We start from the raw sequence: 16188 nt of genomic DNA, 5'->3' as shown, positions 1-16188 counted from the left end.
ATAGTGACCCCATGTGACAGAATAGAACTGCTCCATGGAGTTTTCTTGGCTGTAATCTTATGGAAGCAGATCACCAAGTATTTCTCCTGAGGAGCCACCACGTGGGTTCAAATTGCCAATCTTTCAGTAAGCAGTCGAGCACTTAACCATTGTACCTCCAGGACTCCTTATTAAGTTTTGTTTTGTTTTGTATCCTAATTCTTATTCAGCCCGCATATTGATGTTCAAATTTATGTATTTGTGTTTGTGTTCACTTGTTTGAGTTTGGGTAGGTGTGAGAACTTGGCCATGAAGTACCAAGGATTCCTAACATTGTATATAACATCCTTTGGACCATAATCCTTTATACATTTAGAACATACTGGCGTTTTCAAAAGAATGTGCCCCTTTTATCAATTTGGTTAGGCCATGATGCCCAGTATTGTGTGATTGTCCACCATTTTGTCATCTGATGTGATTTTTCCTATGTGTTATAAATCGTGCCCCTATGATGTTAATAAGGAGGGATACGCAGCAGTTATGTTAATGAGGCAGGACTCAATCTATAAGATTAGATGGTATCTTAAGCCAATTTTGGGGGGATATAAAAGAAAGAGGCAAGCAAAGAGACAGGGGAAACCCATAACACCAAGAACACAGTGCTGGGAGCAGAGTGCATCCTTCGGACCTGGGGTTCCTGCACGGAGGAACTCCTAGTCCAGGGTAAGATTGATGAAAAGAACCTTCCTCCAGGGCCAACAGAGAGAGAAAGCCTTCCCCTGGACCTGAGGCCCTGAATTTGGACTTCTAGCCTACTTTACTGTGAGGAAATAAGTTTCTCTTTGTTAGTCATCCACTTGGGGTATTTGTATTATAGCAGCATTAGATAACTAACACCGAATTTGGTACCGACAGAGTGCGGTGCTGCTCTAACAGACGCCTAAAATGTGGAAGTGGTTTTTAAACTGTGAATGGATAGAGGACCAGCAGCAGCAGAGAACTGACAGCAGCAGAGAACTGGCAGCACCACAACCAGGAGACCTGAGTCAGACAGTGCTAACCCACAGAGTGAGAGAGCTGTTTGTTCACAGGAGGTCTCCTAGTCAAGTGGGGTGCTCCAGCCACTTATCAATGGAGGTAGGCTTGGTGACCCCTGGAACGATTTGATTCCTATGTAAGGTCCAACTTTATAGTCACTATTTATGTTGTTGGAAAAAGGTATTCGCAACGAGTAAGTCTTTGATCTTGCAAAGTTCTATCATGTTTTCTTTGGCATCATTTCTATCACTCTATCACCAAGGCCAATCCTTCTTTGTTTCTGACTTTTGCATTCCAATCTCCATTAAGTATGAATGTGTCTTGAGTGCATTTTTGGCCAATTTCCAACTGCAGAGATTGGCAAAAGTTTTCAAGTTCTTCATCTTTTGCCTTAGTGGTTGGAACATTGTCTCAGCTATATAGTGTTGCTATAACAGAAATATCACAAGGGGATGGCTTTAACAAAGAAAAATTTATTTCTTCACAGTAAAGTAGGTTAAAAGTCCAAATTCAGGTTGTCAGCTCCAGGGGGAGGTTTTCTTTCTCTATCAGCCTTCTGGCCAAAGTTTACTGATGGAGTTTGGTGCCTCCAGGCATTTATCAGTGGAGCTACAGAGCTTTGGAACACTTGTCCCAGGAGGGCATATGTGGATGTGAGGCCCGAGGGCCGAGAGGCCAAGAAATAAGGAAAATGACAATGGGAATTCTCAATATCATCAATCAGAACAAGGCCAGGGGCCAACTGTGGAACAGACTATCAATTGCTCATATTCAAGTTGAAATAGAAGTTGAAGAAAATTAGAACAAGTCCACTAGAGCCAAAGTACAACCTTAAATATACCCCACCTCAATTTAGAGTCCATCTCAAAAACAGATTTGACACATTGAACACTAATGACCAAAGACCAGTCAAGTTGTAGAATGAAATCCAGGACATCATACATGAAGAAAGCAAGAGCTCATCAAAAAGACAGGAAAAAAAAGATCAAAATGAATGTCAAAAGAGACTCTGAAAGTTGTTCTTGAAAGTACAGTAGCTAAAAAAAAAAAAAAAAATTTAAAAGAAAAGGAAGAAACGATAAAGTAAAAGAGCTGAACAGAAGATTTCAAAGGACAGCTCAAGAAGAAAAGTACTATAATGAAATGTGTCAAGACCCGGAATTAGAAAACCAAAAGGGAGGAACACACTCAGCATTTCTCAAGCTGAAAGAAATAGAGAAGAATTAAAGCCTCAGATGGCTGTCCTAAAAGACACTAGAGGGAAAATATTGAACGATTCATGAAGCATCAAAAGAAGATAGAAGGAATACACAGAATCACTGTACCAAAAATAATTGGTCAACATTCAAACATTTCAGGAGGTAGCAAGAACCAATGGTGCCAAAGGAAGAAGTACAAGCTACACTGAATGCATCGGCGAAAAATAAGTCTTCAGGAATTGAGAATACCACTTGACATTATTCAATAAACGGATGCAGTGCTACAAGTGCTCACTCGTCTATGCCAAGAAATTTGGAAGACAGCTACCTGGCCAACCAACTGGAAGAGAGCCATAATCGTGCCCATTAAGAAGAAGGTGACCCAACCAAATGCAGAAGTTATCGAACAATATCATTAACTTCACACACAAGCAAAAGGAAGATCATTCAAAAGTGATTGCAGCAGTACATTAACAGGGAACCGCCAGAAATTCAAGCTGGATTCAGAAGAGGACATGTAATGAGAGATATCATTGCTCATGCCAGGTGGATCCTGACTGAAAGCAGAGAATACCATAAAGATGTTTAGCTGTGTTTTATTGACTATGCAAGGCATTCAAGTGTATGAATCATAACAAATTATGGATAACATTGCAAAGAATGGGGATTCCAAAACATGTAATTATGCTCATGAGGAAGCTGTACATAGTTCAAGACAGTCGTTCTCATTTTGGAGAGTGGCATCTGGGGTCTTAAATGCTAGCAAGCAGCCGTCTAAGATGCAACAATTGGTCTCAACCCACAAGAAGAATGAAGAACACCAAAGACACAAGGTAAGTACGAGCCCAAGAGTCAGAATGGGCCACATAAATCAGAGGCTACATTAACCTGAGACCAGAAGAAGTAGATGGTGCTCTGCTAGAACTGATGACTGTCATGATGGGAGCACAACAGAGAATCCCTGAAGGAGCAGGAGAGCAGTGGGATGCAGATCCCAAATTCTCGTAAAAAGACTGGACTTTATGGTCTGACTGAGATTAGAGGGAACCCAGAGGACATGGTCCCCAGACCTTCTGTTAGGCCAAGACAGAAACCATTCCCAAAGCCAACTCTTCAGATAGGGATTGGACTGGACTATAAGACAGAAAATGATACTGGCAAGGAGTGGGCTTCTTGGATCAAGTAGACACAGGAGACTATGTGTGCAGCTCTTGTCTGGAGGGGAGATGTGAAGGCTGAGGGGGACAGAAGGTGGCTGAATAGACACAGAAACACAGGATGGAGAGAAGGAATATGCTTTCTCATTGGGGGAGAGCAACTAGGAGTATATAGCAAGGTGTATACAAGGTTTTCTATAAGAGACTGACTTGATTTGTAAACTTTCACTTAAAGCACAATAAAATATGAAAAAAAGAGTTGTTCTAACAGAACAAGGGATACTGCGTGGTTTAAAGTCAGGAAAAGTGTGCATCAGGGTTGCATCCTTTCACCATATTTAATCAATCTGTATGCTGAGCAAATAATACAAGAAGCTGGACTATATGAAGAAGAATGGGACATCAGGATTGAAGGAAGACTCATTAACAACCTGCATTATGCAGATGACACAACCTTGCTTGCTGAAAGTGAAGAGGACTTGACGCACTTACTGATGAAAGTCAAAGACCACGGCCTTCAGCATGGATTACACCTCAACATAAAGAACACAAAAGTCCTCACAACTGGACCAATGAGCAACATCATGATAAATGGAGAAAAGAAGTTGGTTAGGATTTCACTTCACTTGGATTCACAATCAACACCCATGGAAGCAGTAGTCAAGAGATCAAAAGAAGCATTGCATTGGGCAAATCTGCTGCAAAAGACCTCTTTAAAGTGTTAAAAAGCAAAGATGTCACTTTAAGGACTAAGGTCTGCCTGACCCTAGCTGTGGTGTTTTCAATTGCCTTGTATATATGCATGTGAAAGCTGGACAACGAATAAGGAAGACCAAAAAAGAATTGATGCCTTTGAATTATGGTGTTGGCAAAGAATATTGAACAAACAAATCTGTCTTGGAACAAGTACAGACAAACATTCCTTAGAAGCAAGGATGGCAAGTCTCCATCTTATGTATTTTAGACATGTTATCAGGAGGGACCAGTCCCTGGAGAAGGATACTGTGCTTGGTAAAGTAAGAGGGTCAGCAAAACTGAAGAAGATCCTCAACTAGATGGATTGGCACAGTGGCTGCAACAATGGGCTCGCATAACAAAGATTGTGAGAATTGTGCAGGACCGGGCAGTGTTTCATTCTGTTGCACATATGGTAGCTATGAGTTGGAACTGACTGGATGGCACTTAACAACAACACCAACAAGCTGTATGCCAGGCACTGTTCTAGGCACTAAGGATATGGTATTAAATAAGGAAAACTCCTTGCCCTATGTAATGAAAATAAAAACAGAATAATGTAGTAGAGTGACTGGGAAGAGGGTACTTAAGACTGGGTGGCCTAGAAAGGCCTCTCTTAGCTGAGACTTGAATGATGAGGGGCCAGCCACATGCAGATCTCGGGGCAGAGTGCTCTAGGCAAAGGGAACAACAAATACATGAGACCCAAGGTGAGTAAGAGCGTGTTTGAGGAACAGAATGTCTACGTGGCCCATGTGGGTAGGCTAGGTAGCTGGAGCAGAGTGAGCAAAGGGAGAATGATACAAATTAGGGCAGAGAGTAGATGATGTACAGCATGTAAGGTAGGCTAAGGAGTATGGATTTTATTCTATGTGCACTGAGAAGCCACTGAAGAGCTTTACGCAGGCTGGGAAGTGATTCATGTTTTAAACTCCTGTTTCGATATTGGACTGAAGCAGTGGTAAGAGAGGAAGCAGGCACACTGAGTAGGAGAGTAGCACAGTAATCCACTTGAAAAATGTGGACCAGAGAAATGGTTTTATCTAGGATAAGTTTTGAGGTAGAACCAAGAGGACTTTCTGATGGATTGGAGAAAAGATAGGAATCAAGGATGATATCAGGACTTTTGGCCTAGGTAACTGGGGGAAGGATGTCAGAGGAGACTCTGAAACTTGCTATCAAACATTGAGCAGCTAAAGCAAAAGGAAGAATTGATGGAGTAAAATAACTGAACAGGAGATTTCAAAGGGCGTCTCGAGAGGACAAAGTATTGTAATGACTGGTGCAAACAGCTGGAGTTGGAAAACCAAAAGGGAAGAACACACTCAGTGTATCTCAAGCTGAAAGAACTGAAGAAAAAATTCAAGCCTTGAGTTGCAATAGTGAAGGATTCTATGGGGAAAATATTAAACGACGCAGGAAGCATCAAAAGAAGATGGAAGGAATACACAGAGTCATTATACCAAAAAGAATTAGTTGATGTTCAACCATTTCAAGAGGTGGCACATGATCAGGAACCGATGGTACTGAAGGAAGAAGTCCAAGCTACTCTGAAGGCACTGGCGAAAAACAAGGCTCCAGGAATTGATGGAATATCAATTGAGGTGTTTCAACAAACAGATGCAGCGCTGGAGGTGCTCACTTGTCTATGCCAAGAAATATGGAAGACAGCTTCCTGGCCAACTCAGTGGAAGAGATCCATATTTATGCCTATTCCAAAGAAAGGTGATCCAACAAAATATGGAAATTACAGAACAATATCATTAATATCACACACAAGCAAAATTTTGCTGAAGATCATTCAAAAATGGCTGCAGCTGTATATCGACAGAGAACTGACAGAAATTCAGGCTGGTTTCAGCAGAGAATGTGGAACCAGAGATTTCCTTGCTGATGTCAGATGGATCCTGGCTGAAAGCAGAGAATACCAGAAGGATGTTTACCTGTGTTTTATTGACTATGCAAAGGCATTCGACTGTGTGAATTATAACAAATTATGGATAACATTGTGAAGAATGGGAATTCCAGAACACTTAATTGTGCTCATGAGGAACCTTTATATATATAGATCAAGAGGCAGTTGTTCAGACAGAACAAGGGGACACTGACTGGTTTAAAGTCAGGGAAAGTGTGCATCAGGATTGTATTCTTTCACTATACCTATTCAATCTGTATGCTTAGCAAATAATCCGAGAAGCTGGACTATATGAAGAAGAACGGGACATCAGGATTTGAAAAAGACTCATTAACAACCTGTGTTATGCAGATGACACAACCTTGCTTGCTGAAAGTGAAGAGGACTTGAAGCACTTACTAATGAAGATCAGAGACCACAGCCTTCAGTATGGATTACACCTCAATATAAAGAAAACAAAAATCCTCACAACTGGACCAATGAGCAACATCACGATAAAAGAAGAAAAGATTGAAGTTGTCGAGGATTTCATTTTACTTGGATCCACTATCAACAGTCATAGAAGCAGCAGTCATGAAACCAAAAGACGCATTGCACTGGGTAAATCTGCTGCAAATGATCTCTTTCAAGTTTGAAGGGCAAAGATGTCACCATGAAGACTAGGGTGCTCCTGACCCAAGCCATGGTATTTTCAATCACATCATATGCATGCGAAAGCTGGACAATGAATAAGGAAGACCAAAGAAGAATTGATGCCTTTGAATTGTGGTGTTGGCAAAGAATATTGAATACCCCATGTACTGGCAAAAGAACAAACAAAACTGTCTGAGAAGTACAACCAGAATGCTCCTTAGAAGCAAGGATGGCGATACTGCATCTTAACTACTCTGGACATGTTGTCAGGAGGGATGAGTCCCTGGAGAAGGACATCATGCTTGGCAGAGTACCGGGTCAGCAGAAAAGAGGAAGACCCTCAGCGAGTTTGAATGACACTGTGGCTGCAACAAGGAGCTCAAGCATAACAACAATTGTAAGGATGGTTCAGGACAGAGCAGTGTTTCGTTCTGTTGTGTATAGGGTTGTTATGAGTCAGAACCGACTCAATGGCACCTAACGACAACAACAAAATTCCCCTAACAGCGATGATGATAGCAATATGGGAAGAGAAAAATAGTGTGATGGTTTTATAGTATGTAAAAAGAAATTTTCAGGAAAAACAGTACTGTAAAATATAGTATTTCATAAAGATGGCATTAAGTTGTCCCCATGGGAAGAAAATATAAATTTACCCATCTACAAGCTACTTAGTTTTCTGCTGAAGTGATATATTTGTGTTTAATATATACTGGTTCACAAATAATTGATTGTAATTTTTACAAAGAGTTCCCTTGATGGACTTCAGTCTATCCCTCTGCACATCATTTGATATGAAAACAAATAAACATCCCCAGGGATTCTCTTTCATTCTTGCTCTAGGACAATTTTATTGTTTCAGGATCTTTCCCTCAGCTCATTCAGGCATATTCTCCAGGGCAAAGATTATTCTGAAGATGAGATTTTAGAAGGAGAAGAAATCCCTCTACATGCTCCTGTCTCCAAATGTGGCACCTGGCCTAATTATATACATCAAGTATCTCAGGTCTCAGAGGAGCCAAAAGAATAAATTTCAGCGAGGAACTGTCTCACTACAGCAAGACTCCTCTCCTGTGACTGAATTCTGGTTAGTCCCACCCCTCTCCCAAATGAAGAAAATCCACATCTTTCTGACCCAGGTCTTAGCGTATCAAGTGCTAGTTCCTGGCTTCTCTATACCCCTTCTTTCAACCTCAAGGTAAAGTGGGTGGGAGAGGCCAGGTTAAGTTTGAGTACATGATTTCTCTTCTAGTAAATACCACGGAGGGATCCCTAAAGCAAATCCTCTCACTTAAGGTGGGTTATTCTAGGTAACATGAAGTAAAATATTAACAGATAGTCCTCTCAAGCCTAATCATGACACCCTTCCCACAAACACCACCAGTAAATTTCAGTCCCAGGTACATATTAGGACTGGAAAAAAAATGTTGTGGCAAAGGAAAGTACAATAGCTGAAAGACCTTGAATTGAAACAACAATAACTCTTTAAGTGGGCTTTAAAAAAAATTGGTAAGATCAACATAACCTGAGAATTTACGGATGGAGGGCAGTAGTTGAAGACTGGAATAGATTAACATTACAGAAGCAAATTAAATATACCAATCTGAGTAACCACAGAATCCACCTTTTCATCTCATGTTGTTAGGTGCCATCGAGTTGGTCCTGACTCATAGCAACCCCGTGTACAATGGAACGAAACACTGCCTGGACCTGCGCCATCCTCACAATTATTATTACACTTGAGCCTGCTGTGTCAATCCATCTTGTTGAGGGTTTTTCTTTTTTTGCTGACCCCCTACTTTACCAATCATGAAGTCCTTCTCCAGGGACTGATCCCTCCTAATAACATGTCCAAAGTGTGTGATAATACTTAATAGATATCATACATTTATTACATAATAAAAAATTAAATAATAAATGTCATAATCATACATTTATTAAATAGCTTCTATAGGCCAAAACTAGGCTAAGCATTTGGGAGGCAAGGGGAACTTAAACAGAGATCGAGCTTCTAAACTGTTCATAAGGAAGAAGGGGAAGCCAACAAGACACTAAATGGAGGAAGAAGATGAAGTAAAATATGAACAGAAAGAAGGGGCTCTCAGGGGAAGTTTTGCAGAAGGGACTATGCTTGATCCAGGTCTTATAGGATAAAGAGATCTTCAGCAAGCTACTCTAGGGGGATGAGAGAGAAACCAGCACGTGCAAAGGAACATAAGCTTGAGTGTGTGGCTTTCCAATCATGGTTGGAGCAACTGGTGAGAGGGTGAGATTGGGGAGAGGAAGAGTGAGACAACAGAGACCAGATCGGAGATGAGGTAGGGTGCCACACGTTGGTGTTTGAGAGTCTCTGAATATGTTAAAACAATGGAGTGGCAAAATGAGGATTGTAATTTTTGAAGAATACTCAAGCACATTAACATGAAGAATGAGTTGAGTTGGGTGATTCTGGAGGCAGAACGATCATAGTGATAGATAACCAGTCTCACATTATGGCAAGAGGGCTACCCAGTATGCCATTTAACTCCTTCTTGAATATCATGAAGAAGTCTTCTTTTTTGTGGTATTATAAAAGCTGGTGATCCAGCCACAAGCAATCTACTTCCTATAATATTCTTGCAGAGAGCAAATTATTTTTATTTACCTAAAATGGGCCTCTCTAGAATTTTTCCGTGTTTGATGTAGTTCTCACATTGAAAGCACGCGGAGTGTATTTTTTCTCTTCCAAATCAAAACCCATTTAGGGAATATTATTTCTACATAACATTATCATTTCAATAGCAGCATATCCTTCAAAAAGTTTCTCCAATAGCACTTTTCCAGACTCCAACTCAATCCCCCAACAAATACTCCGGTGGATCAATAACCCAATTTTAAAATATTGCCTAAACGAAGAACCAGACATGGGCTAGTAGCACCAGATGCATTTACTTTTAGCTTCTCATAGTCTGTGCTATATTTATATTAAGAAAGGCAAAGAATCCATTAGATGTCCTCATAATTTCTCCATTGAACTACTTGTTTTGAGCTTCTGATCAAAGAAAACCTCCAGAATAGTATCACAGGTACAATTTCCCATCCTGTAATTGTGCAATTAAATTTAAGCAAAGTCCTAGGCTTTCCATTTAACCCTATTAAATGTGACCTTTTTGCTTCAGAATCAGACTCTTGCCTATTGAGACAATGTGGGTTATCTATCCTTGCCAACTTTAAGTCATCTTAGATTTTTATTTCTTTTATACGGCAGTGGACTAAAAGACTTAGGATAGGGGCCTGGGTGCAAACTGTGAATTTTTCACAGTATAGCTCTGCTTTCCCTTGCAGGTTTCCTAATATATTCTGTGGCTCAGTTTCCTCAGTGTTAGCAGTATATGCCTACCATTTATTTAGCCCCAATGTATTACGTGCAATGAGTGCATAAATTGTGATGATTGTCAGTGTAGACAAGAGGATATGAATACTCACTTAATAGTGAAGGACACTGTAGCTGTTTAGTGTAGGAAACAGGGTTTGGACTGTGACCACACCGATCCTCATGTGCTGTTGTGTTTTTGTTTATTATCATTTTTTAGAAAGATAATTCTTTTGAGAGTGATGAATTCATCAGTTTTAGTATGTCTTCTAGGTACCAGTGTCTACTTCTGTATGGTAGACTCTTCTCACACATGCTTCTGGGGCATTTAACCCTCTCCAAATGCTCAGGGTAAACGTTATTTCTTTCACTTTCATGAAAGAAGACTGAGGCTCAAGATGCTGACATTCCTTACCCGAAGTTCTCAAAGTCACTGTGGCCAGGACTGGCCAAACATGGATTCAGGTATGTTCTGTCTGGATAGGAAGATGGTACTTTCACCCTCCACCAAATGTATGTAGCATCCACTACCTCATTAACAACCTGCAAAACCTCATTTCCCCAAATGTGCTATTTTTTAAAACATTTTATTAGAATTAACCTACATTTGCACCTACCGATCACACTTGCTCAACGTGTTGACAAACCAATTGTTTAACAATGTTCTCAAGGTTTTCCCACTGTTGATCATCAGGTTCAGCAATATTTAATCCCAGGATTCTGCTTTCTCTCCTTCTGAAAATTGGCATAATGTTTGCCCCTGTTACTCGGTGGTACTTCTTTGTTCCACAATAGCTGTCCGTAAGGGTAATCGTTTGCAAGTTAATTCAACACGTCATGTTGTAATTTCTATGGATCTAAAGAATTAAAAAATGCAAGGTGCTCATTCTTAGAGTGGCTTAACAGTATGGCACTGAAATGTCCTCTGGGAAATCTCCCAGTTTAAAACTGCTCTCTTTTCTGAAGAAGATTGACTGTATTTAGCAAAAAATTTTGTTCCATATTTTTCTATCTTTCACTTCAAGCTTAAGTAAAATTGATACTGTTTTTTATTTTTCCAAAACCTTGGATCATGTTGTTTTTCCCAAGCTCCCTGAAATTATTTTTCCAAGTATATGGTATTTGTTTTATTGAATTTAGGTCATGTATTTTTATATCATGTACACACTTCCCATTTGTGGAATAAAATGTTCTTCAAAATTTGGGGCATATGAAAATACTTTCTGTGTAGCCAGGTTTTGTGGTGTATAGTAAAAGACAAAAGATTGAGATTAAAAGGATAGAAGAATGAATCAGAAAATAGAGAAATCAGACAATAAAGGTAATCATTGAGGTATTTAGAAAAAGTCAACCTGCTGGTTATATCAGAATGATTTTCATGTGGAAACCCAGAAGAACATGGGCAATATCAAACAATAGTGAAAACAGTACTATGGTGAAATAGCGACACTGATAATCTCTATAAAACATTGTCTAGCTATGTCTATGGAAAATCGATTTTGTTCAAGCAGTCTTTGTTTCTAAACATGGAAGGTAAAAGCTTCTTTGAGACATTGTCTTAGTTAATGTCCACGGAAATGTAAGAAGCAAAGAAATTAAAAAACCAAGATTATATTTAGTTACTCTGTCAGTCCGTTAGGTTTTAAATGAAAAAATTATGTGTGGAGATGAAGGGGCATTTATAATCCATCTCAGATATGACTCAACAGTTCAACAGGAAAAAATAAAAGAATACATTTATAGTACCTAAAATAAAACCTAAGGCTGGGAGAATGAAAAAACTAGTAAACAAAATCATGCAGTTGCTTTTGTTGGTTTTAATGTTGTTCACTAAGATTGAAGAGCAACACTGGGTAGATAGATGTTTTCCTCTTAAATATAAAGTCTGGAACTGCAATTAAAAGAAGGTGAATTCTTCAAAGGTCAGCAGAGCGAGGGCGGGGATTTGGGGACCATGTTTTGAGGGGACTTCTAAGTCAATTGGCAAAATAATTCTATTATGAAAACATTCTGCATCCCACTTTGAAATGTGGCATCTGGGGTCTTAAATGCTAACAAGCGGCCATCTAAGATGCATCAATTGGTCTCAACCCACCTGGAGCAAAGGAGAATAAAGAACACCAAGGTCACACGATAACTATGAGCCGAAGAGACAGAAAGGGCCACATGAACCAGAGACCTACATCATCCTGAGACCAGAAGAACTAGATGGTGCCCAGCCACAACCGATGACTGCCCTGACAGGCAGCACAACAGAGAACCCCTGAGGGAGCAGGAGATCAGTGGGATGCAGACCCCAAATTCTCACAAAAAGACCATACTTAATGGTCTGACTGAGACTAGAGGAATCCCGGCCATCATGGTCCCCAAACCTTCTGTTGGCCCAGGACAGGAACCATTCCTGAAGATAACTCATCAGACATGAAACGGACTGGACAGTGGGTAGGAGAGAGGTGCTGATGAAGAGTGAGCTACTTGTATCAGGTGGACACTTGAGACTGTTGACATCTCCTGTCTGGAGGGGGGATGGGAGGATAGAGTTGGAAGCTGGCAAAAATGTCACGAAAGAAGAGACTGGAAGGGCTAACTCATTAGGGGGAGAGCAAGTGGGAGTACAGAGTAAGGTGTATATAATGTGACAGTTTGACTTGATTTGTAAACGTTCACTTGAAGCTCAATAAAAGTTAATAAAAAAAAAAAAAGAAGGTGAATTCAGGTTGTAAGTAATGACGGTCAACATGACTTTGACGTCTGGAAAGGCAATCTTTTCAGCTACCCAAAATCTGTCCCTCTGAACAGTCAACTTTCCAAAAAAGTCAGTATTTTTTTTCTAAAAAGCCATTAGTCTGATAAACATCCACAAAACTGTAGCACTTACAGTTGTTATGAGTTGTTATAAGACAACTCCTTTGTTATCACCCACCATGAGTAAAATTTTGCAAGACAATAAAAATGAGCTAATATGAGAATAACAAACAGACTAATAAGGGAGATGAAATCAAGCAGTGTGGTATTCATGGCTTTTAAATTATAGCACAACTGTAAACTGCATTTCTGGCTTATTCAGGGGATAACACAATAAAGGAATTGGTGGAAAGTGCTTACCTTTTCACTAAGTGGTGGTAAGCTAAGTTTGGGATGTGCTAAGTTTGAGATATTGACGGGGCCCTAAGGAAGAAATCTCCTGTATGAGGTAGGAAATTTGAGATTTGAAATTTATACATCTTGAAAATCAAGAACCTAAGGATAAGAAATAATGCTGTTTTGGAAAGAATGTGGACAAATGCACAGGAAAATAAAATATGAAATGAACAGGCAAGGGGGAGTGAAATAAGGGATAAAGAGGTAAAAGAATAAAAGCAAATGAGTAAGGAGAAAAAAGCGCCATTGAAAAACTTGGAAGATAGGAGTTACATGAAAAATGAAGCAAGACAGGATTGCATAGAACAATCTAACATTTGCTGGTCTCTTCCCCACAGATAGAGTTCAGACCTTTACATTGCTGTGAGAGCACTGCCAACCTCTAATGTGTTTATCTGAGCATACAAATATCCTTCACCTAACTAGAGTGAAAGGAAACATTGAGTAATATTTCATTTAAGAATTCTGTAAAGGAGAGTGCCAGATGCAAAGAACCCCATGTTCCTTTCATCATGACATGAGAACAATATATTTTATGAATGAAGGGATAGATGAAAGAGAGCTGGGGAGAGGATGATGGAGGGAGTAAGAGAGACAACTAGGTAGATATAGATACAGTGGTAGATTAGATATAGATGACTTAACACTTACATGGAAGCCTTGATGGCACAGTGGCTATGCACTTGGCTGCTAACCAAAAGGTCAGGGGTTCAAACTCACCAGCTGCTCCATGGAAGAAATATGTGGCAGATTGCTTCTGTAAAGATTACAGCCTTATTAACCCTCTGGGGCATTGCTACTCTGTTCTATAGGGTCACTAGGAGTTGGAATCAATTCAACAGCAACACGTTTGTTTGGTTTTCTAACACTTAAACAGAGCTCACCATGTGATACATGATTGCTAGATAGGTAGGTGGATAAAATTAATTTAAAATTTTCAAACATTTGTACAAATCCATATAAGACTATTCTTAATTTTAAAATGAGGAAATTGAAACACAGAGAAGTTCAATGACTTGGCCAAGAATGAAGTGATGGAGCCATAAACTCGGCAGACCACTCCTGATTTTTCACGCTTAACACTCCACTATATGGCAGACAGATTTGAGAAGCTAGGTAGATAAAGAAGAGGGAGGGAGGAAGGGAGAGAGAAATAGAGATGAGATAGAGAGAGAGAGAGATCTTCATATAAACAGATACTTAAATGATTAGGTTTCATATAGAAGATCTCATCATATCTAGGGTATTCCAGCTCAATGGCCACTGCTGGGGCAGTGTTTATATAAATCAGTCTTCTTTTGTGAAAATTTCTAATGATTTTGAAAATTATCTCAACAGCATATTGAAGGTTGGAAATGTTGCCATGGAGTGACTGAAGCAAAAAAGTCAGGCTTATCCTTCACATCTTGTCTCTTTCATTGCAGCTGTACATAAGATAGCAGCCATGGAAGGAGAAAAATATGAGTTCCCCAAATGCGTACATCTTGTTGGGCTTCTCAGATCATCCGTGGCTAGAGATGCCCCTCTTTGGAGTGGTCTTAGTCTCCTACATCCTGACTCCGATGGGAAACAGCTCCATCATCCTTCTCACCCTGCTGGATCCTAGACTCCATACTCCTATGTACTTCTTCCTAGACAATCTCTCTGCGCTGGACCTCTGTGTCACCACCACCATTGTACCCCAGCTGCTGGTCAACCTCTGGGGAACAAAAAAGATGATTACTTACTGGAGCTGCTTCTCACAGGCCTACCTCATCCACTGGACAGGAAGCACTGAATGCATCCTGCTGGCAGCAATGGCCTTTGATCGCTACGTGGCTCTCTGCCAGCCACTCCACCACACTGTCATCATGCATCCCCAGATGTGTGTGAAGCTGGCATTTGCCACCTGGTCCAGTGGCTTAGCCAATTCTCTGCTCCAAGCCACCCTTACCTTTCAACTTCACTGCTGCGGTCACCACACCGTAGACCACTTCTTCTGTGAGGTGCCTGTTCTGATCAAGCTAGCCTGTGAAGACACCACTGCTAATGACCTGTCCTTAGCCATGGGAGCTATCCCCGTTGCACTGGTAGCTCCATTTCTTGTGCTGGTCTCCTATACCTTCCTTGCTAGGGCTGTGCTAAAGTTATCTTTGGCTGAAGGAAGGCACAAGTTTTTCAGCACCTGCAATTCCCACGTGGTCGTCGTCACCATGTATTATGGGCCTGCCACCTACCTGTACCTCCAGCCCCCAGCCAAGAGCACCCAGGCCAAATTCATGTCCTTCATCTACTGTATTATCACCCCACTTCTGAATCCACTTATCTACACCTTAAGAAACAAGGATGTGAAGAGGGCATTGAAGAGGATTCTACAATTCCATGGAGGGATAAAATCCTAAAAAGTGTAAAAGTCATAAAAATCCTGCCTCTTGGAACAGCCACATGCAAACTTTCAATGAGTACTGCTGCTTCTGTGCTTCCAAAGGAATGTCCAAGAACTTCAGGGAAAGATGCCCCTATCTCATCAACCATCCTGATGTTTGGGGAAACTCATCTTATCAGAAAATGCTATCTTCTAAAAGCTCAGATAGAGCCATTGTATCCCAGCTGTTACCAAATGCCCTGTTTTCAGTGGACAGAACAATCAGGAATGTTCACGCCTCTGTGGGAGGATGAATGACACCATCTTTTTCAAGTTTCCTCCTACAACAGCTCCTATTTGCCTGGCACTCTCCAAGTAAATGTGATTTTAAAAAACAAGATTTTTAAAGGACACTTGCATTGGATTTATCACATCTCCTACACAAGTTTCTTTTAGACCTCTCCTGGTTTATCTGCTCTTGGTCACTCGCAAACTCTTCCCTTCCTCAAACACCAGGCTACCCCACATTTTACCACAGTCTTACTTCATCAATTCCCCCTACTCCTTTTTGATCATTTGTTTAAGACAATAATTTCACCTTCAAGACAAAAATAATTTAATTTTCTTTCAATTAATGTAGGATGGATAAAATATGATTCAACATGCATTCATATTGCATACATGTGTATGAATCA

At 40.3% G+C, this 16188-nt stretch overlaps 1 protein-coding gene across 1 annotated transcript; it reads left to right on the top strand.

Moving 5' to 3' along the window:
* The first annotated feature begins 10559 nt into the window (after positions 1-10559).
* LOC100660829 (olfactory receptor 2G3-like) lies at positions 10560-15705 on the top strand. Its single transcript, XM_064279095.1, has one exon. It carries the CDS (start codon positions 14610-14612, stop codon positions 15528-15530), a length of 921 nt encoding a protein of 306 aa, XP_064135165.1. The 5' UTR covers positions 10560-14609; the 3' UTR covers positions 15531-15705.
* Positions 15706-16188: the final 483 nt, after the last annotated feature.

This window comes from Loxodonta africana, unplaced genomic scaffold (genome assembly GCF_030014295.1).
Source record: "Loxodonta africana isolate mLoxAfr1 unplaced genomic scaffold, mLoxAfr1.hap2 scaffold_55, whole genome shotgun sequence".
Taxonomy (NCBI): domain Eukaryota; kingdom Metazoa; phylum Chordata; class Mammalia; order Proboscidea; family Elephantidae; genus Loxodonta; species Loxodonta africana.
The sequence above is the reverse complement of the archived record's forward strand: the minus strand, read 5'-3'. Positions and strand labels throughout refer to the sequence as shown.